Source organism: Sarcophilus harrisii, chromosome 5 (assembly GCF_902635505.1).
Source record: "Sarcophilus harrisii chromosome 5, mSarHar1.11, whole genome shotgun sequence".
NCBI lineage: Eukaryota > Metazoa > Chordata > Mammalia > Dasyuromorphia > Dasyuridae > Sarcophilus > Sarcophilus harrisii.
In genome coordinates this window covers 91,199,764-91,222,859 of record NC_045430.1, presented here as the reverse complement: position 1 = coordinate 91,222,859, position 23,096 = coordinate 91,199,764, and the positions used below count along the sequence as shown (strand labels likewise).

At 39.2% G+C, this 23,096-nt stretch overlaps 1 protein-coding gene across 1 annotated transcript in view; it reads left to right on the top strand.

The window, feature by feature from the left end:
• Positions 1-20,899, top strand: part of SLC4A8 (solute carrier family 4 member 8) — a 77,164-nt gene extending 56,265 nt beyond the window's left edge. The window contains exons 18-25 of the mRNA XM_031937855.1: positions 6-167; positions 1,383-1,634; positions 4,278-4,346; positions 5,649-5,822; positions 7,549-7,686; positions 8,275-8,366; positions 10,111-10,206; positions 11,762-20,899. Coding sequence (XP_031793715.1) covers positions 6-167; positions 1,383-1,634; positions 4,278-4,346; positions 5,649-5,822; positions 7,549-7,686; positions 8,275-8,366; positions 10,111-10,206; positions 11,762-11,774 — 996 coding nt within the window. The 3' untranslated portion in view covers positions 11,775-20,899. The remainder of the gene's footprint in view (positions 1-5; positions 168-1,382; positions 1,635-4,277; positions 4,347-5,648; positions 5,823-7,548; positions 7,687-8,274; positions 8,367-10,110; positions 10,207-11,761) is intronic.
• Positions 20,900-23,096: the final 2,197 nt, after the last annotated feature.

The window sequence follows — 23,096 nt, the reverse complement described above, 5'->3', positions numbered from 1 at the left end:
TTTAGCCCACAAGAGATGATCGGGGATGGATTATCAATCCCATTGGAACCAATCCCTGGTGGACGGTGATAGCTGCAATCATCCCAGCTCTCCTCTGCACCATCTTAATATTCATGGACCAGCAAATCACAGCTGTTATAATTAATAGGAAGGAGCATAAGCTCAAGGTAATAAGAATTTTGCTCTACAGAGAATCCATGAGGCTCCTCATGTGAATATATTGATTAATTTTAGTGTGTGTGTGCATGCAGACCTCAGGCATTTGAGGGTACTATAGAGGATAAGGCTCCAACAAATTAGGTGGAATTGTCAGTGATTGGCGGAATCTCTATTCTATCCCAGCCTTACATATCTGTAGTTCATCAGTTGATGAATGAGACTAGCTTTAGGACTTTGTGTGTGTGTTTGTGTGTGTGCATGCTCACCCACTCACACACATGTTTACCCATGTGTCATACCTGGCAAGATGAGAGGAAAGAACCATGTTTTTATTGAAAGAACCGTTACTGCCTCAAAAGCCTTGAAGAGGTGGGGGTAGATGGCTTGATGAGAGAAGTACAGCCAAATGTGACAGTTTGTTTAATATGGCTGGCAATTGTTGATCTAACTTCTTGTATTCTTGAGCTTCAGGTTAGAACCATTGTGTTCTTCTGAGTCCCAGCAGCAATAAGGATAGTTTTCTATACTTAATCTTAGTCACAGGTACCACGAGGAGACAGGACCAGTTGCAGAAGATATTGAAAAACATAATGACAAGAAGCTTACTGAGGTCCCTCCCTTTTCTTCCTCTCTTTCCCCACAACAGGAAACAGTCTCTTGGGTCTGAGGCCAGGTTTCTCTCTACTCAAAAAGAGCTATGTTGCCTCCTGTATCCTATGGGACAAAGACACAATTCTTGACATTTATTCCTGACCTAGCTGCTAGTATGAGTTTTCCTACTAATGCATTTGTCCTCTGGAAACCCACAGCCTAAAAGTGGATGTTCAGAGAGAAGGCCAAATGGTCTTCTCAAATGGAGATGAGAGGCTTTGATAATCTGGATTTGGATTAGGACGTCCAATTTCAAATCCTGTGATGAGAGAAACAGGATTAGAAGCTGGGAAAGCCCCTGAAAGTCCTGTCTGATGCTATCGTCATTTCTAGTTCAAAATCTTTGTTTTATAGACGAGAAAATTAAGCCTCAGGGCAGTTATATGACTTGCCCACAGCTACATGTATAGGAAGTAATAGACTGGATTTGAAGCCAGGTCCAACTATGATTCTTCCAGATTGATAGAAACACCCTGATCCTACTCATATTGTAGTGAGGATGGCTTCAATGTCAAATAATGTCAAGACAGGGATAGCAGCCTCTACTAACTGGAGATCCTGTTTTCTCACAGAAAGGATGTGGATACCACCTTGATTTGCTGATGGTGGCTGTGATGCTGGGAGTTTGCTCCATCATGGGCTTGCCCTGGTTCGTGGCAGCTACCGTCCTCTCCATTACTCACGTCAATAGCCTCAAGCTGGAGTCCGAGTGCTCGGCTCCAGGGGAGCAGCCCAAGTTCCTGGGGATCCGAGAGCAGAGAGTCACAGGGCTCATGATCTTTGTACTGATGGGCTGCTCAGTCTTCATGACAGCTGTGTTAAAGGTAACTAGATAAAAGTTCGTCCTGCCTGGAGGGGTAAAAGCCTAGAGAAGGTAGAAGCCTAGAAGTCAATTGGGCCCACTCTAGCCCTGGCTCAGACACTTCCTTCTCTCCCTTGTCTCTTCCCCCAGGACCCTCCCCACCACGGCTCCTTCCTCCTCCCTCAGGACCTCCCATCACGGCTCCTTCCTCCTCCCAAGGACCCTCCCCACCACGGCTCCTTCCTTCTCCCCCAGGACCCCTCCCCACCATGGCTCCTTCCTCTTCCCCCGGGACCCTCCCCACCACGGCTCCTTCCTCCTCCCCCAGGACCCCTCCCCACCACGGCTCTTTCCTCCTCCCCCAGGACCCTCCCCACCACGGCTCCTTCCTCCTCCCCCAGGACCCCTCCCCACCACGGCTCCTTTCTTTTTACCTCCTGCTTCTGTTCAGTATTTTTATCAATGATTTGGATCTTGCTCTTATTGACTTATCGAAGGCCAGCAAATACGTGAGATGACAGAGTCAGGATCCAAAAAGAAGTCAGTAGGCTAGAATGAAGGGCTGAATCTAATATAAAGAGAAATGTAATAAGGATAAATGTCATATTCTAAACTTGAGTGAAAAAGACAAAAATAAACTGCCTACATGTAGGATGGAGAGAGGGACAGCTAGGTAGCAATTCATGGCAAAAGGATTTGGGAGTTTTTAGTGGAACACAAACTCCATGAGTCAACATGGCAACCTACAAAGCTTATGGGATCTCTATTGTCCTGATAAACAAGCCAGTGAGATGCTGAGTTAGAACTAAGAGGTATAATGAGGGCCCCCATGAGAAAGACTTAAGACTGGAGAACAAAATGAGGCTTTACAATATAGGGCATTCAGGAGTCACTGAGCAGCCCCAGATGCAGACAGTCCTACTAGTTGGATGTTATTCCACCCCTTAGATTTCTGAATCCAGCAGAGGATATGGAAGATTGCACTAATTCATGGGCATTCTGGACCAACAGCCCAGATGCTCAGGAACTTCTAGGCTCCTTGTTAGAAGAAAGGTTTTTATGTTCCTCAAGGATTAGGTAGAAAGATATTGACCAAGTTGTAAGACTTATAGCCACAGAATGGAGGAATACAGCAAAACCTATAATTTTGGAACTCTGTCACAGTTTCAAGGTAAAATCCTAACTAGCCTTGTACAGAAAGCTGGTAAATATGAGAGTCAGTAACATGGCTAATATGGAAATATGTTTTGAGTTCACATATGTAATTAATATCATATTGCTTTCCTTTTCAATGTGTGTGGGAGGGACAAGAGAGGAGATAATTTGGAATTCAAAAAAAATTTTAAATGACTATTGAGATTTTTAAAAATACAATTAGGAAATATTTAATGAAATAAATAAAAATATATAAAAAAGAAAAGAAAACGTGGCTAGAAAAGCCACTGATTTACTTTGAAGGGGTTAACAGTGTTGTTGAAGGAATCACAAATAAAACGACCTATGTTTACCCCCCCCCCAAAAAAAAAAAAAAGAGAGAGAGAGAGAGAGGCAGTGGAATTAGAATAGCTGTCCATGTTTTCCCTGTTTCTAGTGGTAAAATCATTGAGTGTAGTATACAAACTGACTCCAATGTAATAAACGTCTATTGCCCAGAAGCTAAAGGGAATCAGCACAAGCTTTGAAACTCATGAACAAATTCACAGACTAATAACACAATTGCCATCTTCCATAAGGACCTTAAGCTTGGAGTTTAAGGTGCTCCGAAAGAGAGATTTGAGATTCCCATTGTGTTTTCCCCTGGTCTGATTTGAATTTGTATCTTGTGTTCAGTTTTGGGCACCATCTTTTTAAAAAAAATTATTATAGCTTTTTATTTACAAGATATATGCATGGGTAATTTTTCAGTAATGACCCTTGCAAAATCTTCTGTTCCAACTTTTCCCCTCCTTCCTTCCACCCCCTCCCCTAGATGGCAGGTAGACCAATACATGTTAAATATGTTAAAGTATATGTTAAATACAATATATATATAGCCATACAGTTATTTTGCTGCACAAGAAAAATCAGGCTTAGAAATAAGGTAAAATTAACCTGAGAATGAAGTAAAAAATTCAAGGGGACAAAAACAGAGGGAGTGGAAATGCTATGTTGTGGTTCACACTCATTTCCCAGTGTTCTTTCGCTGGGTGTAACTGGTTCTCTTCATTATTGAACTAATGGAACTGATTTGGTTTATTTCATTGTTGAAGAGAGCTGGGCACCATCTTTTTAGAAATAATGTTAAGCATCCTGAGAAAAGTGGCCTGGATGATAAAGGGAGTGCTATTCATGCTTTCTGAGAACTCATTGGAAGAACTAGGGATGGTTAGCTTAGAAAAGAGAAGACTTATATGGAAAAGAGATTAGGCTTGTTCAGGCCGACCCCAGAGGGCAGAAAGAAATCCTAACAAATAATTGTGGAGCAATATAGAGGGAGAAGTCCAAGGTGATAGTGAGAGAAGCCTTAAACCTAGTTCACTGGGAAGATGAAAACGTTGTTCACAGAAATAGTAAAAATGGGGCCAGAAAACTTAGACATTCTGTCAATTTTTTAAAAGGTAATATTGATTTTGCTATAAAATTATATTAGATTTAATTATATTCCTTTCTCCACTTTTGTCTCTAGTTCATTCCAATGCCAGTACTTTATGGAGTCTTCCTCTACATGGGAGTTTCTTCACTTAGAGGAATCCAGGTATTTTGTTCCAAGGAAATGATTTTTTCCCACTGTCTGCTCAATTTTCCTAATCTAATAGGGCACACACCCTCTTCCTATACTTTTTTTTCAGTCTGAACTCTTATTTGGTACCAGGAAAAAATCCTTATCAAAGTTCAAGACTATTTTTGAAAAGTTGTTTCTTGGTTGTGGCAAGCAATAGATATTTCATGAAAACATGGGTCAAATAGAACCTCATAAGAATTAAGTTGCACAGGCTACCAAGGTGTCCTGATCTTTCCTCTAGAATGAACCCTGCTCCCTGCATGGCTCAAGGCCTATCCTGCCTGGTCTTCCAAGAGCTCCCTAAACCTCGGAAGACCTGGCTAATGCTGTTTATTCTATTGTAGACTTAGATCCTTGGGACTGGCTGAGAGTCAGAATTTTTTTTTTTTTTTTTTGAAGCAGTTGGGATTAAGTGACTTGCCCAGGGTCCACACAGCCAGGAACTGTTAAGTGTCTGAGGTCAAATTTGAACTCAGGTCCTCCTGACTTAAGGACTGCACCACTTAGCTGCCCCAGACTTTTTTTTTTTTTTTTTAAAGGATTGAAATAAAACACCATTCCATGTCATGGTGGAAGAATATAGAGGACTTTAGCATTTGGTGTATTGGGGAAGAGATTAAGGGATTGTTATAAGCATGTTGGTGGTACTCTGTTCCCAGTGCCACACCATGGCTTATACCTTTATTACCAGCCAGCCATAGGAGCAGAGGCAAGGCCCAGAGAAAGGAGGCTCCAGGCTCAGAATAGATGATTTAGGTGTAAACTAGTGTTGTTGAATCCATCTCGGTACAATGAGTTTTGCCTGTTCATTTCCTGTTCAAATATGTGTTGGGGGGAGGGGACAGTTATATGGTATAGTGGATAAAGCACCTTCCCCAGAGTCAGGAGGACCACAGTTCAGCTCTGACCTCAGACACTTAGCACAAGCTGTGTGACCCTGGACAGGTCACTTAACCCCAATTGCCTAAAAAAAAAGAAAAATGTGTATTGGACTAAGCTCTGACAAAAAATACAATCACCTTAATAATTGCTGTGATGCCTTAGACAGTTTTTTAAAATGGGTTTCATGCTTGTTATTTAACCTCTTCATCTCTCTCTCTCTTTTTTAATGTATCACATTTGTTTGATCTTTTTATGAGAAAAGATCTGTGAAGTGAGTTCTAAAGTGAAATCCTCAGAGGAGAAAAATGTCATTTCTGATGCCTCATAGAAAGATGTAACCACTTGCTGTCTAAAGCTCTCTTAATGTTGCTTTGGGAAATGGATGTCTTTCAGTTTTTTGATCGTTTGAAACTCTTTGGGATGCCAGCAAAGCATCAGCCTGACTTCATCTACCTGCGCCATGTCCCTCTGCGTAAAGTGCACCTCTTCACCCTCATCCAGCTGACTTGTCTTGTCTTGCTGTGGGCTATTAAGGCATCCCCAGCTGCAATCATCTTTCCAATGATGGTAACTTTTTTTTTCTGTCCTTTACAGAGTGACAGCCTTGTTTGATTTCAAACTAGAGCAGCAGTGGCTTCCTCTAACTGTTTTAATTACCTAAGCTTTTCAGTGGATCTGGAGGGGAGAGGGAAGAGAAAAATGTTTATATATGTACATTGATGCAACAACAAAAAAAAAAAACTTAAGCTCAACAGTGATTGAAATGCTTTAAGTGAATAGCAGATTCTAGGAAGAAGAGACAAGGTAGATGGTAGTGAATGAACTGATACCTTCCTCTGTCCTATCTGAAAAAGGAATAAAGTTTTGGGAAAAGAGATTGGAAAAGCTGTAGTCTCACAAAAGGAACTTTGCAACAGAAAAAGAAAGGGCTAGAGGAAGAAGCAGTTCCCTAAAAACTATGGCAATGAAAGGGGCCAAGCAGTGGAGACCTGTGTGTGAGAACCTCCTTCCTTAGTTTTTGTTTTTAATTGCTTTTATTTCTGGTTATACATATATATTAATTTTTTAAAAATTCACATTTATAAATCATGTTGGGAGAGAAAAATCTGAACAAAATGGAAAAACCATGGGAGGAAAAAAAAATTGGAAAAAAAAAGAGAGAAGATAAAATGTGTTGATTTACATTCAGTTTTCACTGCTTCCTTAGTCTTAACTTTTTTTTTTCCAGTTTCTTCTTTTACCTCTCCTGGACCTGATCTTGGTGGCAGAGAGGTTGGTCTGTCTTTTCAAAGAGTGCTGAAAATTGCCTAGGTGTCTTGACGGCTGTGCAAATTAGGCTCCTGGACATAAAAATTAAGCATTTAGTTTGTTTGGTTTGAATATTTTTTATCCTTAAGATGAGAGGATAGAGCATTGGACTTGGAGCCAGAAAGAACCGAATTCAAATATTTCTGACTCATAGCAGCTTAGTGATTATGGCCAATTTCTCTTATTGTCAGTTTTCTCTTCTATATAATGAGGGATTAGGATTGGATAGACTCTTAATTTCTTTTTTGTGATCCTATCACACTTCATATTGAGGCAGCATCTTTGTGTATGACCTTCACCAAGTCATTTATTTCCTGGGCCTGCCTTAGTTTCCTCATCCATAAATCAAGAGGATTAGCTTTGTTGTCATTTAAAGTCCCTTTCTACTCAAAAATGTAATGATTCAGGAAGTTTCTTCCCTGCCCTTCCCCCAATTAGGAGTAGCATTTTATATTTTTTCTGGTTTCCTTTCTCCTTTCTTGTTTTCTCTTCCTTTCCATTTCTTTTGACTTTATTAATCTGGGCTTTGTGACTTTCCCAGGGTCACAAAACTGCCAGTAACTTACATTTAGGTCTCCTGGGAGATGATGAAGGATCTGGGTGAAAAAATAGCCATTGCCTGAGAAAACCTTTGGAAGGGGTCAGGGGAACTTGGAGAAGAACTAGGCTATGTTTCCTTAACCCAGAAATTCCAGTGGACTGTGTGTTCTCACAGCCAGTCCCCAGAGTTTATGACCATGTACCTCCCCAGCCATCCTGAGCTCCCTCCTCCTTGTTCTGATACTAATGGGAGTAAACTTAAACAACATCTGGTCATTCTGATCTGACAGAAGGCCCATGTCTCCTTCCCCTGTGTCAAGTTGCCCTATTAAGGAAATTGAAATATTCTGATCCGTTTTAGTAGACTTTGCTTTTTAATTCTGCTGGAAGATAGTGGCTGGGATGGAACGTGATTCCTTTAATCAATACCTTTTTTCTTCTGTAGGTTTTGGCCTTGGTTTTTGTCCGGAAAGTCATGGATCTCTGTTTCTCTAAACGAGAACTGAGCTGGCTAGATGATCTCATGCCTGAAAGCAAGAAGAAGAAGCTAGATGATGCTAAGAAAAAGGCCAAGGAGGAAGAGGTCAGAAGCACTGGGTCAAGTAGATATAGCAAGGACCAAACGAGAAGTCCCAAAGCTAGCTCTAGGAAGATCACCTCCCAGAGACCTCATTTGCTAAAATTGGATTAAGGATTTTTGCCTCTTCCTCTCCTTCATCTTAAAAGTCTGAAAACAAAGCAAAAGCCACACATTCTCATCTGATAATACATTAAATATCTCATTCCGTACGGTTATAACTTAATAGATCTGGTCCCTATTCTTCAGATTTTTATAGTCTGCCACAAATAGCAATGGACTCGATGGAAAACAAACATTAAATCATAAAATTAATGATTTAATTTTTATATCAAATACAAATGAAAAATAACCATAATTCATAAGCATGGCCAAGAGCATAGAAAAGAACCTAGCCTGTTCCCTTAAGTGGCTCACAAAGTGAATAGATTAGGTAGATAAACATGGAATTAATAGAAACACAAAATTATGATTTTCTAAAAGGACAAGAAGGTTTTCCCATGACATGGGACATAGACTGTACTGGTTGGGAAATGGCCATGGTTATGGGGAATTGTTGGGTCTAAGAAATAATAATGTCCCCTTTTCCCACAGGAGGATGAGAAAATGTTAGAAATGGGGCCAGACAAATTTCCTTTGGAAAGCAGGAAGTTACTGAGTAGTCCTGGAAAAAATAACAATTTCAGGTAAGATTAGTTTACAACTTAAAGAATTGGAGGCTTTAGGGGCATTCTACTCCAGGTTTTATTGTTGAGGCCTCTTTATCTGCTACCTCCTCCAGAACATGCTCTTTCCTTTCTTAGTATGAAAATATCCATGCTCAGGTTTGAGAAGAGGGTACTTAGAACTTGGCCAATTCTGAATGAGATGGGAATCCTTCTTCCTATCTATGTTCAACCAGCATCTAGATGTTTCACCGGGTCTTTTCTCCTCAGTTACTAATAGGAAGCCCATCTTACCGATGTTTTGCTTATAGAGATCATATTTCTCATCCTGTTTGAATTCCTCACAAGCAGATGCATTTTAAAGAGCAGGAAGGAAAAAGAAGAGAAACAATATGGTGAAGAGAAGACTACAAATATTGAAAGGGCTATTGTTAGGAAGAAAGATTAACTTTACTTAGTATGGCTATTGCAGGGAGAACTCGGAATCAAGTTATCAGCATCTTGGCTCCAATGTCAGGAAGAACTTTCTAACAATTTGAACTAATTATGGAACAAGCCAATGTGTGACTTCTCAGTTTGCAAAGTGTTCAATTAGTGGATGACCCCTAGTTGGGGCTGTTGTAAAGGGGATTTCTGAATTAGGCAGGAAGGTGAAGGAGGATGATAGTCCAGAAGAAGATGAGAGAAGAACCCTGTGACTGCAATTTCTGCCATGTTGGACCACAGGGATGGGCAAAATAAAAATGTAGTTTACCCTGTGGACAGTGAACAGGTCAATCAGGCCTCTGGTCTCCGGATCTTCTATATCATCCCATTAATGGAGGGGCAGGCTGGGGATGGCTGCTCTATTGGGACTCCTCCAGGGTTTCTCACGTGCTGCCCTAAATCATTCTTACTCAGGTATACTACGTTGGCCTATACCTCTGAGGTTCCTTACAGGTCTAATTTTTTTTTTATTCCATAGCTGGGAATTTAAGAATTGAAAAGGATTTGATAAAATTACTGGAGAAGCATGAGGAATTCAATTCAGCCAGCATTTATTAAACACATAGTAGGCACTGTGCTTTCTGCTGAAGATACAAAAATAATAGTCATCTGCCTTCAAGGAACTTACTTATCTATCAACTATAAGTTTTGTGAGACTTTAACAGAAGTCAATGCTTCAGTGGGAATCCATCAGTTTCAAATGGCTGCCCGAAGGAAGATGCAGAGTCATCCTAGAACTCCTATTTAGTAGCCTGCCTTCATGGGTTTGTGTCTGACTTGTTTGAGGGAGCTGTGGTTCTCCAAATAGTTCTCAACTCCTGAGAATTGAAGCAGTGTGAGCATAGAGTAACCTCTCAGTCTATTTCCTAGGTCTTCTGATAACTGCCTAAGACTCTATAGAGTAATAGGGTATTTCTACTTTTTCTTTTGCCTATTAAAAACTTCCAGATGCTTGGTGGTGAATGAGGGACATGATATTAGCAAAATTCATTCAGTTCAGGGAAGAAAATGTGCTATTTGAGTTTAAAACATTACTTATCAGATCTCCAGAGTTTTCTTCTTTCTTACTTGCCTGGGGTCACACAGCTAGTGTGTCTGAGGCCAGATTTGAAGTCAGGTCCTCCTGACTTAAGGGCTGGTGCTCTGTCTACTGCACCACTTAGCTGCCCCTGATCTACAGATTTTTCAAAGAGATGCTACCCTCTGAGGACTTTTCCATAGGCAGATAATAATTGCTCATTTGTGACTAGGCAATTATTGTTCTAATTGTTGATTTCAGATGTGACCCTTCTGAGATTAATATTTCTGATGAAATGCCTAAAACTACTGTCTGGAAAGCTCTTAGCATGAATACAGGAAGTGCCAAGGAAAAGAGGTAAAGGGAACTGAATTTGTTCACTTATTACTGTTTTGTTTTAATTGCAACTGTATCAGAGTTAAGACATGATATTGCTTTGTAGAACAGTCTTAGCTGATGGCACCTTCCCAGGCTGCCCACAGCACCATAACACTAGATGCTTTTACAGACAGATTAATTTCTGGGTTTCCCGATCACACATTCCAAAATCCTCTATTCCTTTATTTTGTGATTCAAGGCCATTTTACCCCTTTGGGATTTTGATAAGTGTTTGGTTTTCATTTCAAAAATCTGTTTCTGACTGTTGCAATGCTGCAACTATAGAATCTCCTTAACTGCTTGAAATAGCAGATTTTTTGATAGTATAGGTATAATTTTTAATTTAATTTGTACTTAGTGAAGAGACTATCTACAAATATTGCTAATAAAAGATTTTCAAGTCATAGATATTTATCTTTTCCTACTATGGAAACCAAATTTTATAGATTTCATTTGTAATTATCATGGCTCAGTGTTAACCAGGTCAGTAAGGACTCAAGGAATGACTTTTTTGTATTAGATTTGGGGGATAGTTCAGTCTAACACCACTTAAAAATATTCAGATAATTGAAGGCAGAGTAGTTTAGGGACATTATTATCTGGTTAATTGGCATGTGTAGATATAAGTCTTTAATATTCTGGAAGTCATATTGGGAATAATAATAGCTGAAGTTTGTATTATGCTTTATAATTAGCAAAGCATTTGCACATTGCAGTCAAAGGACCTTTGTTCTTGGGCAAATAAAAAAAAATTAAGACCTTTCAGTTTCCTTATCTGTTTACATGACTTACTTCATGAGAGTAAAATATAAGCTCCTTAAGAAAAAAATTTTTTCCCATTTTTTCCTCGCTAGTATCTCGCTAAGTACAAGCCTAATCAAATGCTTGTTGTGTTGTAACAAAACAAGGGAATTGAGCCCAGTGATCTCCAAGATCCTTCCCATCTTTAATAAGGAGTCTGGAAGATGGACACTGCAAATATTATTATTACCCTTTTACAGATAAAGAAATGGATTTTCAGGTTAAAGTAAGTTGTTCAAGGTCATACAGATAGTAAATTTTGGAACTAGAACTTGACCTTGGGATTTCTTATTCCAAATTCAACCTTCTTAACATGATACCACTCTGACTTTCTCATGGAAATAATCTGGATTGATCAGATGAGTTGGTTAATAATTTCCTCTTTGTCCCCAGAGGACCTATGTAGTTTTTTTTTTTAAACAAATTAGCTTCTTTATATCTCAGTAAATAAGATGAAAAATCCCTTGCTTACCAAATAGCATCATTCTTCATTGAATGGGTTAAAATGAATGTGAGTGAAATGTAGAATTTGGTTTCCTTCAGAGGAAAATCCAGACAGCTGTTGAACTGTTTAACGCACACAGTTATTTTTAGCCAAGAACTAGTCTCCTTGTAAAATGAACTTAAAATATAGCAGGATACAAACTGTTGGTGACATCTTTAAAGTATTGTGTTAAAAGCAGGAATGAATCATGTGTTCCCTTTTTTGGCTAATGGTAATACTTTTATTCAGTCTTTTCAACTAAGAGTCTTTGCTGAGATGGAAGAGATGGCCTGGGAGATATCTCAGGGAAGTGCCAGGAAACAGAAAAGGGAGCAAGCTTCTTAGAAATGAAGAGACTCATCCTGGCCCCTTCTTCATTCAGATAACTGGATTCATATTAAAGCCACACAGAAGTGTTCAGCCATTCTCAGTGCGCTTTAGAGGGCATTCAGCCATCTTCATACCAGCAGCCAGTCTCCAAGAATGAGCTTGGAAGGAAACAGAAGAAAGCCTCTTGGTGATCTCTTTCCTATTCCGTCACCTCCCACAGTGACCTCAGAGCAGTTGCTATCACTTACAGTCAAACATTCCATTTTGGGACGCTTCTGGAACTTTTTCCCTGCTGACCACTAGAATACCATGAATCTCCTCCTCCCTCCTGAAGAGCCCCATCGGCCTTCCTGCATAGGACCCTCTGAAAGCTCTTAATGCAGCCTCTTCTGCCACGCTGGACCACAGTGATGGGCAGAGTGAAGATGCGGGGGATGGGACATTGGATGAGTTTCCCTCTTTGGGAGGTCTTGGAGCAGTCTGGCTCTCTGGCCTGGGGGTCTTTTAATAGAGTGGCAGGCTTGGGATGGCTGCCTGTTGTGACTCCTGACCACCATGGTGGGCTAAAAAGCGGCAGAGTCCTATCATCATAGCCACACTGGCACACATTGTTGATAATCTTGGAAAGTAAACATTTGTAAAGGGGAATTGTGGTTCTTTATAGAGAGGAGAAGGCTGATAGGGAAGTTGATAACTCTTCATTATTATATAGGAAGATTGATGATGAGCAGCTTTTCTCAGTTTCCATTCAGGACAGAATGAGAGAGGGATTAAAGTATAGCAGCAGAGACAGGTTAAAATCAGGTCATACTTTCTAGACATAAGATTTGATATAGTGTCTTTTTTTTGGTAGATTTATAAGAGAAGAGTAAGTGGTTTTTCTTTTGAGAAAGCTCTTTGTAAACCTTAAAACATAATCCTTCCCATAGAGAGGGAGAAGTGATTTCTTTAGGTTCCTTCAAGTTTAGGGAGTCTACAAAAATAATTTTACTACCATGTTAGGGAAACTTCAGTGTCTTGCTACTCTCCATTAATTATTGCTTCATGTGAGCACATTCTGGTGCCACTTCTGGAGAGATTCAATGTTTGTGTAAGTCACCCTAGCTGCCTTAGTAGCGAACATCTGTAGGCAATGGACAGAAAATACTTTCAGTCACATAGTTTAAGTATCATCTTGAATTTCCACTAATTTACCAAAATTCAGGCTTTCATATCTTGGATACAAAAGCATATTTGGAAACAAAAGCTGAGAGTGGTGAAATGAATTTTAATATTTAATTTAAGATCAATATTTATGGTTAGTCTGCTTTCTTCTTTATGTTCAAAAGCAACTTCAATTGTTTTACTCTAATGCTTTTGGAATTGATCGTCAATTGCTCACAAAATGTATTGGAGTAAATGAAAATCTCACCAACAGTCTATAGAGAATTTGGTTGTATTATACAGAGGGTATTCTAGAACTGACAGACTGTGTGATGGGAGTGAACGATGGATGGGGAATGGGCACCTTTAATGGTACAGGAGAGGCCAAAGGAGGGAGCAGGCTCTCCCAACCACCTTGGCTTTCTCAGGTGAAGCAGGTTGCTGCTTTCCCTCATAACACTTGGCTTTCTCTTCAGCCTCATTCTCCTTTCCATCAGCTTCTCCCTTTCTCCCTTAATCTCTCCTTTTCTTCTGCCACATCTCCTTTCACTTTCTCCAAGGTCAAAAGGACAATGCCCTTGACCAAAGCATCTTCTTAAAAATAAACAAAAGTGGGGAAATGCCAACAAAAGCCTGGTTCAGATAATTAGGTTCAGTGAGCAGACACCTGACTTGATAGTCAAGTTCAAGTGACTTCAACTCATTCGGAAGCTATTTGGAACATCTGTCTTACACTAATATTCATAGGCTAACTGCTCCAATGAGTGATCTTTCCAAAAGAAGCTGATCCAAGTCGACTCAGAGATCTTTATACAGTGAATGCTTGAAGCAATGCACTTCACCTTCAACCCAAATTTTAAAAAATATTTGAAAGAAACTGCCAAAGATATTGTTTTAAAATGTTATGAGTATGTTGTTCCTCTGTTGTTGACGTGGTTTGGGGATGTCAAGGTGGGGACAGGATTGATATAAATATAGGAGGGGGGTAAAATTGGCCAATTTTTTTCTCTTTTATTCTTTCATCTCTTCTGCTCCTTCACCTATAGTCAGTTCCACAGAATTGAACATATCAGGAGAAAAGCCCTCCACAAATGCAAAAATCCCATGTTGCTTAATGCCTCTTTAAGGCATAAATAATTTATCTACTTTTGGACTCTAAGCTCCTCAAGGCCAGGAAGCATATCTTCGCTTAACTTTGTCTAGTACAACTGCAAGACACAGAGGTAGGTATTTACTGAGCTAGATCCTACAACTTCCTCTTTCTTATCCTCACCATATTAAGTTCCAGCCCTAGATTCTTTCTAATTCAGATTGATGGAAATGGTGGTACAAGATGAGTTCATGGTTGGGATGGACAGGGGAAAAAAGGGAAGAAGACAGTTCAGGAAGAGGAATAGGATGTATGGCAAAAAAAGAGAATTATTACCACCATTTACAAACCAACCAATCCAACAAAAAACCAACATTAAGCACTCTATTATAGTCCAAAACTAAGCCAGATTTTTTTAAAAATAAGATTTAGAAAACATGACTTTTCTTCCTGTGTACAGGTGGTCTAATTTCAGATTACTCTAGAAAAATAAAGACAAACAGAAACAGTAGCATTTTTTGGACAAATGCACAAATAGACAATAAAAGTGAACATATATTAAGAGTAATTACCTGTTTTGCAGGGGTAAAGAAGAACTTAGGGAAATAGCTAAACATTCCCCAAACAGTGGGACAAAGAAGTGATTTTCTAATTTCTTGGGAAAACTCTAGAAAGAAGAAATTTCAGGCATGAGTCGGATATGACAGGTTGGTGATAGAATGGTAAGAAAGGAGACCCATCTACTCTTAATAAATTTTGAACTTCTTTAGGGAGCCACATCTTAATTATCTCTCCTCTAGTCTGATATAGTAGGTTTGCCTGCACATAACAGGTACTTAATATAATGTTTATTGTAAGAATGAATGAATGAATTAGTGATTAAAGAAACTAGGACTATTAAATGTATTACCAGTAACAGGGAAAACATTTCTCACCTCTTTGACTGAGGCTCTGGGGAAGTGTTCAGGTAGGTGATAATTATATATCATATTTGTAGCTTTTTGTAGTATAATATTAAGCTCCTTCCCAATAACATGTTTATATCAAGAGAAAAGGATTTTCCTTTTTTCTCTTGTATCTACCCCATATTGACTTAACTTGTTTCTAGAACTTTTTTGGGGGGGGGGTCTGTGAGATAAAAAGTGAACAACATACTCTACAAAAGATAGTTTGAATTCCCTTTCTCAATTACTCAGAGGGATCTTTGATCTTAGCAAATTTGGATATTCTCTGCAACATTGATGATTAAAATCCATGCATACCTGTCCATCCATAAATTTGTTCCCAAAAATCTACCCAAAATGCAGTAGAACTTCCTTTATTTCTTTGAATGAACTTGAAACAATTATTGTCATTCCAGGCTATAGCCAAGCAACAAGTTATGTTCATGTCTTGAGTGGATCTTTGGTCTGAGGGATCCTTCCAGGGTCCTTAGCTGGCCAGCTGAGAAAACTTCTTAGGGCTAACTCGTCCACTATACCTTCAACTTTCCTGTCTCCCTCCCTTTTTCATTCCCTCCTTCCTTCCTCCCAGGCAATCAGGGTTAAGTAACTTGTCCAGGGTCACACAGCTAGAAGGTCCTCCTGATCCCACTTGCCCACCTAGCTGCCCCACCTTCAGCTTTTCCAAGCTTCTCAGTAGGGCATCTGAAACTTTTTCTTGGACCTTCTCCAATGCTTTACACATCTTTTTTCTGCCAGCCTTTCAGTCCTTTGCTGGGGTAGGAGGTTCCAGACTGGCTCTGAGGATTCTCACGTTCCTCCCTTTGGGATTTAGTAACTTCTGGACTTTTCAATGATCAGCTATTAGATGTTTTAAGATATTCAGCACCTCAAGATTCCACCTTAGCCAGGCCTTGAATAACTTTCACCAAAATCTTGGTTCTCTTCAGTTTTGCTTTGCTTTAAGTCTCTCAGATCTACTGTGCAGCAGCAGAGCATGAGTTAGTGATGTAGAATGTCTACTCTTTTGCTTTTCTAAGTTCATTTTTTTTTTGAATGAGATGGACGGGGAAGGGGAAAGATTTGGTAACCTCATTTCCCTCCTACTTTTCCTCATTCTCTCATGGTCATTATAGATCCTTAAATAATTTCTATGCCAGAAGAAGGGTGAGCCAGAAGGGCAGCGAACTTAACAAAAGAGAGGCAGTATTTCTCAGTCCTACTTCTGGTCTAGAACACCAGTATAAATGGTGTCATCCATCACCATGGAGGGGAACAGAGAGAAGCTGCATGTGAAGGGGGCTAGGGAAAGGAGCTGGAAAGGAAAGCTCAATGGCTTTCCGGCTCTCCTAGAAATTAGTTAAAACAAAAAAGCCTCATTATCTGGTGTGATCTTATGAATTTGTCAAATATAAAAACAAAAACATTCCAAAATTAAAGAACTTTTAATCTGCTTTTTATGATTCTGTGCCTTTACAGTAACATAAAATGGACAATTGACTCATTATATTTTTAGCTAGACAGGAAGGTGAAGGCCAAACAAGGTCTGAAGTAGTGACCTCATTAGGACTGAAAAGAAGTGAAGCCATCTGGGGAGCCGTCCAGAAGTGGGGTGACCAACCCCTTTTAAGAATGGTTATTAAAAGGGAGTAAGTTTCTGGCCCTCCTAAAGAGAATTGAAACAGTCCTGTGCCTCATCCCCCTCTACTCCTAGTTCAGGAGGACACAGAGCTCTTTGTAATCAATAGCATTCACATTTCCTCAGGAAAAAAAAATGCCATTCAACATGCCTGGGAAATCAGTGGTAAAAACATGGCTTGGGTCTCTCTGAACAGATTTTTAGCTTAAGCCAACTCATGGTTTCCTCACACACGTGGTAACATTGGAAACTGAAATGCCAAACTGCAATGAGCAAGAGTTTTTTCTGGAAGACGAGCTGAAATTCCACCCCCCTCTTTCCTTCTGTATTCATCCCTCTGAGATTGGGTTTCTTCTTTCTGTCTGACAAAATGTCTGTTCTTTCATGCTAATATTTAAGTGAAGATCAGAGCAATCCTTCGCGAAGGAAGGGAAAAATAAAGGTGCTGGCACATTTGGTTTTTTCCCCTGTTTTCTATGTTCTTTCTAGTTGGCTCCATGTAGAGATAGAGATATTTTTGTTTTAAAGATTCCAGAATATATTTTTTGTTGTATGAAATGTAACCTCTCCACACTTATAAGGTATAAATAAAATGGAGAACTACTATGTAATTGTAATGTGCTCATCCACATTTGTGTTAGAAACGGGCATTGTTTCTCACACTTGTGTCATCTCATAGTTTGTGTCTATGTGAGCCAGTGTTTGTGATTCTGAAACAATCAAAATTGTATCTGTCCTTGGTATCCATCTTGCTTGCCTCCTAAAGGTAACAAATAAATGTCTGTGTAAACAGCCATATCACTACTGTTCTTTGACAGAGACCAAATGATCACAGATTTAGAGTTGTAAGGTTCCTGCCATTTAGTTTAACCCATTCATATTGCAGGTGAACCTGAGAATCAGAGATTTTATACTTGGCCGAAGATTACACAATTGGTAACTTCAGAGGCAGAAATTCAAGGCCAGGTCCTCTGACTCAAAAACAAATGCTCATCATTCATAGTTGCTATGGTGTTTGGGATTTTTAAAAAGTGACCTGATCCAAAAAGGACAAGGAGAATGTCTGGTATTGTTTTTTTAAAGAAGGAATAAAAAATCAATCACAAGGAGAATGCCCAATAAGTATTGAATTCTGGTCTGAAAGAAGGGTTGAAAGAGGAGGGGCCAGAAAATTCAGAAGGAAAGATAATTTCTTCAGGTTTGACCAAGGCTAAGTAAGACCTCAACATTTCTAGAATCTCGTTTCCTAAATTTTTAGTCCCACTTGAGTGTGGGAGCTTCGGACCAGCAGGAGCAGGCACTTTATCTCTGGAATTCCCTTTCTCCCCATTCCATATGAATTCCCTTGTGCTCCAGAGACCTTTTGATTATTTATCCCATGCCATGTTAGCATGACCAGAAAGGTAATGTTACTGAACTGTAGTGTGGGAAAGTAGCTACTATAATCAGTTCTCAAGTTCTCTCCCTTTCACTCACCTTTCACTGTTGGTGTTGGTGAAACCCACAATTCTGTTCATGCAGAACATGATAATCCTTACAAAGAGAGACAGATAGGTCCTTCTCTTGGCCAAGGAGTATGGCTACAAGGATTAGGCAGGATCTTTTAAAATACTTTGGGGAGATCTTTAGGTTTTTGTCAGGGAATTCCCCATATACATAGGGTAATGTGTTGAGTTCTTGGATACAAAGAACTCCAAGGAGACATATTGTGATGAATCTGTAGTTATAAGGCAAGGAATGACCACATCCTTGATAGTTTCTTCTGAAGTTTTCCCTTTAGTAGATATGGCAGACTCTTGTTCTGCACTCCTGAGTGTGGCCAGAACCAGATGAAAATGTAATTAGGAAATAATTTAACAAAATAAAAATAAAATGTAGCATTTAAAGTAAGTCAATATGCAGTCTTCTGGGATCTTTCCAATTGGAGTTTGCTACCACTGCAAAGGGCATGTTGAGGGGACAAGAATCCAGAAACTATTCACACTAGTCCCTAGCTATTAATCTACAAGATTGCTTCTCAAAGTATGGACGGGAGGTCCTCCTGACTCCCAAGTCCCCTATGCTACCTCATTGCCTCCAATAAATTTACCTTTCCAGGGCTTATACACTATCCCTTCAATACTTTGTGTTAAATTTGACCAGAAATTTAGGTCAAGTTTATCAGAGTATGGCTTTAAGAGTATTTTGTTTCGGTCCTTGAAAGTGATTGACCCCAAATCACATAAGCAGTAAGAAACAGAATTGGAATTTGAACCTAGCTCTTCAATATTTGCATTGCACTTTGAGGTTCACAATGTACTTTATATATGCTATCCCATTTGTTCTTTACCATCATTCCACAATGTTAGTAGCATAACCAATATCTTCCTTTTAGAGGAAACCAAAACTCATCAAACCACAAGATTTTAGCGCTTGAGACATTATAGCAATAATCCAACTTTCATTTGATTGCTATTTTACAGAGGCCCAGAAAGGTCAAGCGATATATCCAAGATTAGGTAGTTTTAAAAAAATTATTCTGAATTTAAACACAAAAAATTATATATATATATATACATATACACAGCTGAACATAAATAGCAGATTGTATATGAAATCATGAATATATCTTTTTTTAAAAAAACTTTATAATAAATTCCACACATTACTTTCAAAACTTGCACTGCTCTTCCTTCTGTTCTGGGTACTTTTTTATTTTTTTTTCAAATTTGCAATAGCTTTATTTTTGGCATTACAATTGCTAACTCTCTGATCACCCTCTCTCAACTTAAACAGAGCTTGTCCATGACAGACTTGGAGAGGAGTACATTTTTATTGGATGTAAGTTCATTGTGTCTTATTTGTAGGTCTATGCCCATCTTTGAATCTGATATGGAAAGAAAATATTTTCTACATAACTGGCATTGTGTGCCAAGTGCTGTGCTAAGTGCTAGGGATACAAAGAAAGAGAAATACATGTTCTATATCCCAGACAGGCTTACATTCTAGTGAAAAAAGCCATATGCAAATGCACAACACATATATACAAGTTATATACAGTATAAACAGAAGGTAAAGAATCTTTACTACCTGTAATAAAACAAAAAGTACAATAGAAACATGACCTTGTTTATGGATTATAAACCTCATGGATAGTGTCTCGGGGCCATTAAGCAATACATCACAGAGATGTTTTCTGACTCCAAATCCAATGCTTTCTGCACAAGAGTAGGCTGTCACTCAGCCTATTGCTTCTCCTTGGTTTCCTATAACTCACTTTTGCACTTTCCCAGAGAAGTGACCAATCTAAGGCACCAGAAGTGCTTGAGTGCAGAGACACACCCATTTATCCACAGTACCTCAAGTGATCTTGACTTTGAAAATGACATTCAAGAAAGTCAAGAGGACACCACAGAGAAGTATAGAGGGTCAAGAAGGAGAGACTTGAGGGGACTCCACGCTAGACACCTGGGCATGGAGCAGAGGAAGGGCTATTGATTGTATAACATGAAGGTGATCAGATCAAGAGCTAAATTGGAGGCTGGACAGCATTTGCTAAATAGACAAGGTCAAGTTAACAGACAGCAGTTATTGAGACAACCTGAGTTCCCTCCACAGTCCCTTCTTTACCACTTCTTCCTTGAAGTGGGTAGTGGGGTGGTGATGGCATTTTGTCAGCCAAACCCTCCTTGTTTTCCCCTCTGATCTAGGGGAAAGCATGAAATCAAGAAATATATATATTTTTTTAATGCAACCTTTCTGATTGCCAACCAAATTAGCCAGTTCATCACTTTTGTTTTTAAATTCACCAAATGACTTGCTAGGTTATTGAAGCTATTCAAGTTGAGAGTGAGAAACTCAATAAAGGGAGAGGAAGGGAATAAGCATTTATAAAGCACCTGATACATGCCGGGCACTATGCAAAGTGCTTTTACAAATAGCTTATTTGATTCTCACAACCACTCTATGAGATAGGTGCTATTTTTATCCCTATTTTACAGCTGGGCAAACTGGGACAATCAGAATTTGAGTGACTTGGAGCTGGGTCATACAGCAAGTAATTATTGGAGGCTAGATTTGAACATGGATCTTCTGGATTCCAGGGCCAGCTCAGTTCCTGGGCCACCAGCTGCCTCAGTGGAATTTAGAGGTGGGAACCGAAGCCAATGGAAGAGAAATCATCAGTGATAAAGATTATTTACACCCTAGATGTATTATTTTTTTATGAAATTGACAAAAGAAAATATCAAACAACCAATAAGCATTTGTTAAGCAGTCAGAGAGTTGGACACAACTTAATTATGTGCCTGCACTATGCTAAATTCTGGGGACACAAAAAAGTGAAAGCTAGCCCCTGTCCCCAAGGGGTTGGCTATATAATGGGGGAAACAATGTACAAAGTGAATTGGGATATAATATATTTGTAGGCTCAGTATCCTGACCACATAATCTAAGGCAAGACAGTCTAAGGAAAAAAAATACAATCTAACTATAATCACTCCCAAGGCCAGGTGATCTTGGGTTATTGCTGCATCCTTTCCAAGAGCTACACCACATCAAGGTTATTGATTTACATGAAACTGAGATGTGGAGATCTAATACCGGAAATATTATTTACACATCAGTTTCACCCCACTCCTGGTCTCCATCCCAGGTTAGGCTTTGTCCAGGTACTCTTTGGGTATTTAACTTGGAAGCCTGTCTCCAAGGTAAGGCTGGTTTGTTCCTTACCTGGAGTAGGGTGATGAATCCCTGAAGCTGATGGCTCTGTGGGGAACTGTGGCAAAAAAAAAAAAAGTTGCTTCAGTGCTTTCCATAATGTCTACTCTCTGCATTTCTATAGCCCTTATTATTTTGAAGAGAACATAGTTTTGCTTCTTAGAACTTTGTTAACTACAAGTTTTAGCATTCCTCTAAAAGTAAATGATTCAGTGTTGATTGCTATAGAATATCTTGAGTGCATTCAATACACATTTATATATGGCTATGTTAATAAGGGCTTTATATCCCTTATCCCTATTTGCAGCAAAGTCCTGACCATGGAGGCCAGGCTAGTTTTCTCTATAAAGGCAATAAAACTATCCTTGAGACTTCATTGGCCAAAGAAACTAATGCTGAAACCATTGGTATAACTTCCTGGTTACCTAAGACATAGAAAGCTCAGCCCAAGTATAAGGGATCTTTGAACAAGATGGTCTTTTAAATAAGTGCATTTTATCTAATTCTCATATACTTCCTCCAGCAAAAGAGAGGAGAATAAACATCTATGTTCCAGGTACTGTGCTAAGTGCTTTTGTTAGAGTGCATGAATGAATCCACAAAACATATTGGGATTTCCAGCCAGTGTCCCTAGGTGTCTCAAAAGAATTTTTAGGCTTAGACCATCTCTAAATCGAGGCAAAGATTTTATTACATTATAAGCTAAGTTCCAAAAGGGAATTTGGGGGATTACACCATTGATGGATAGGCTAAATTCCAAAAAAGGAATCTCACATTACCAAAGGGAAGATGCCATAAGGTGAGCTAAATTCCTAAGGAGCCAGCTGCCAGAAGGCAGCAAATTCTCTAGAAACTAACCATTAACAAGGGAGAGGGTAGGGCCATATACATGCTATCTACAGCTAGGCTTCCAAATTAAATATAGTAACTGGGGACGGGGGAGGGACGGGAGGAGAAAGGGAGTCAAGATACTCTTGTCAATATAAGGAATTCAACAATGGCCCACTGCAACAAAGGCCCATTTAAGGAAAGATAATCCTGTCAATGCCCCTCAACAAAGGCTTTCTCTGGTCAAAGCTCCTCCCTATGGCTCACCTGGCTACCAAGGACCTAATCTTTTGGGGAGCTTTATTCATTCCATCACTTTTACAAATATTTCTTTTCATCCTTACAACCACCCTCAGAAATATCTCCATTTTACTGATGGGAAGACTAAGACAATGAGAGGTTAATGACTTGCTCCAGATCACAAAGCTAGTAAGTATCAGAAATCAAAACCCATCATTTTGTAAGAGACTATAAAATGATCAAAAAAGGCTCAGACACTGCATTTCAGTTTTTATTTTAGTTTATAACAAATGAAAGAACTAAGATTGAAGAAGCAGCCAGTGAAAGGAAAAAAAGAGAAGGTAGAATTGAGCTGTGACACAGAGGAGAGATCAGAGGTCTTCATCAATATAAGAATCTCAGAACAGAAGACTCAAGGTGACTTCACAAATTATACCTACCTACTTAAGGACTGAGGCAAATTATAAGAAAAAAGGATCTTTTACAAAAAACGATGTGCAGAAATGTATATAGCAGCTCTTTATGTAGTTCCATGAGGGAATGGGAATTGAGTGGATGTCCATCAGCTGGGGAATGGCTGAATAAATTATGGTATATGAATGTAATGGAATATTATTGTTCTATAAGAAATGATAGGCAGCTGATTTTAAAAAAGCCTGGAAAGACTTATATAAA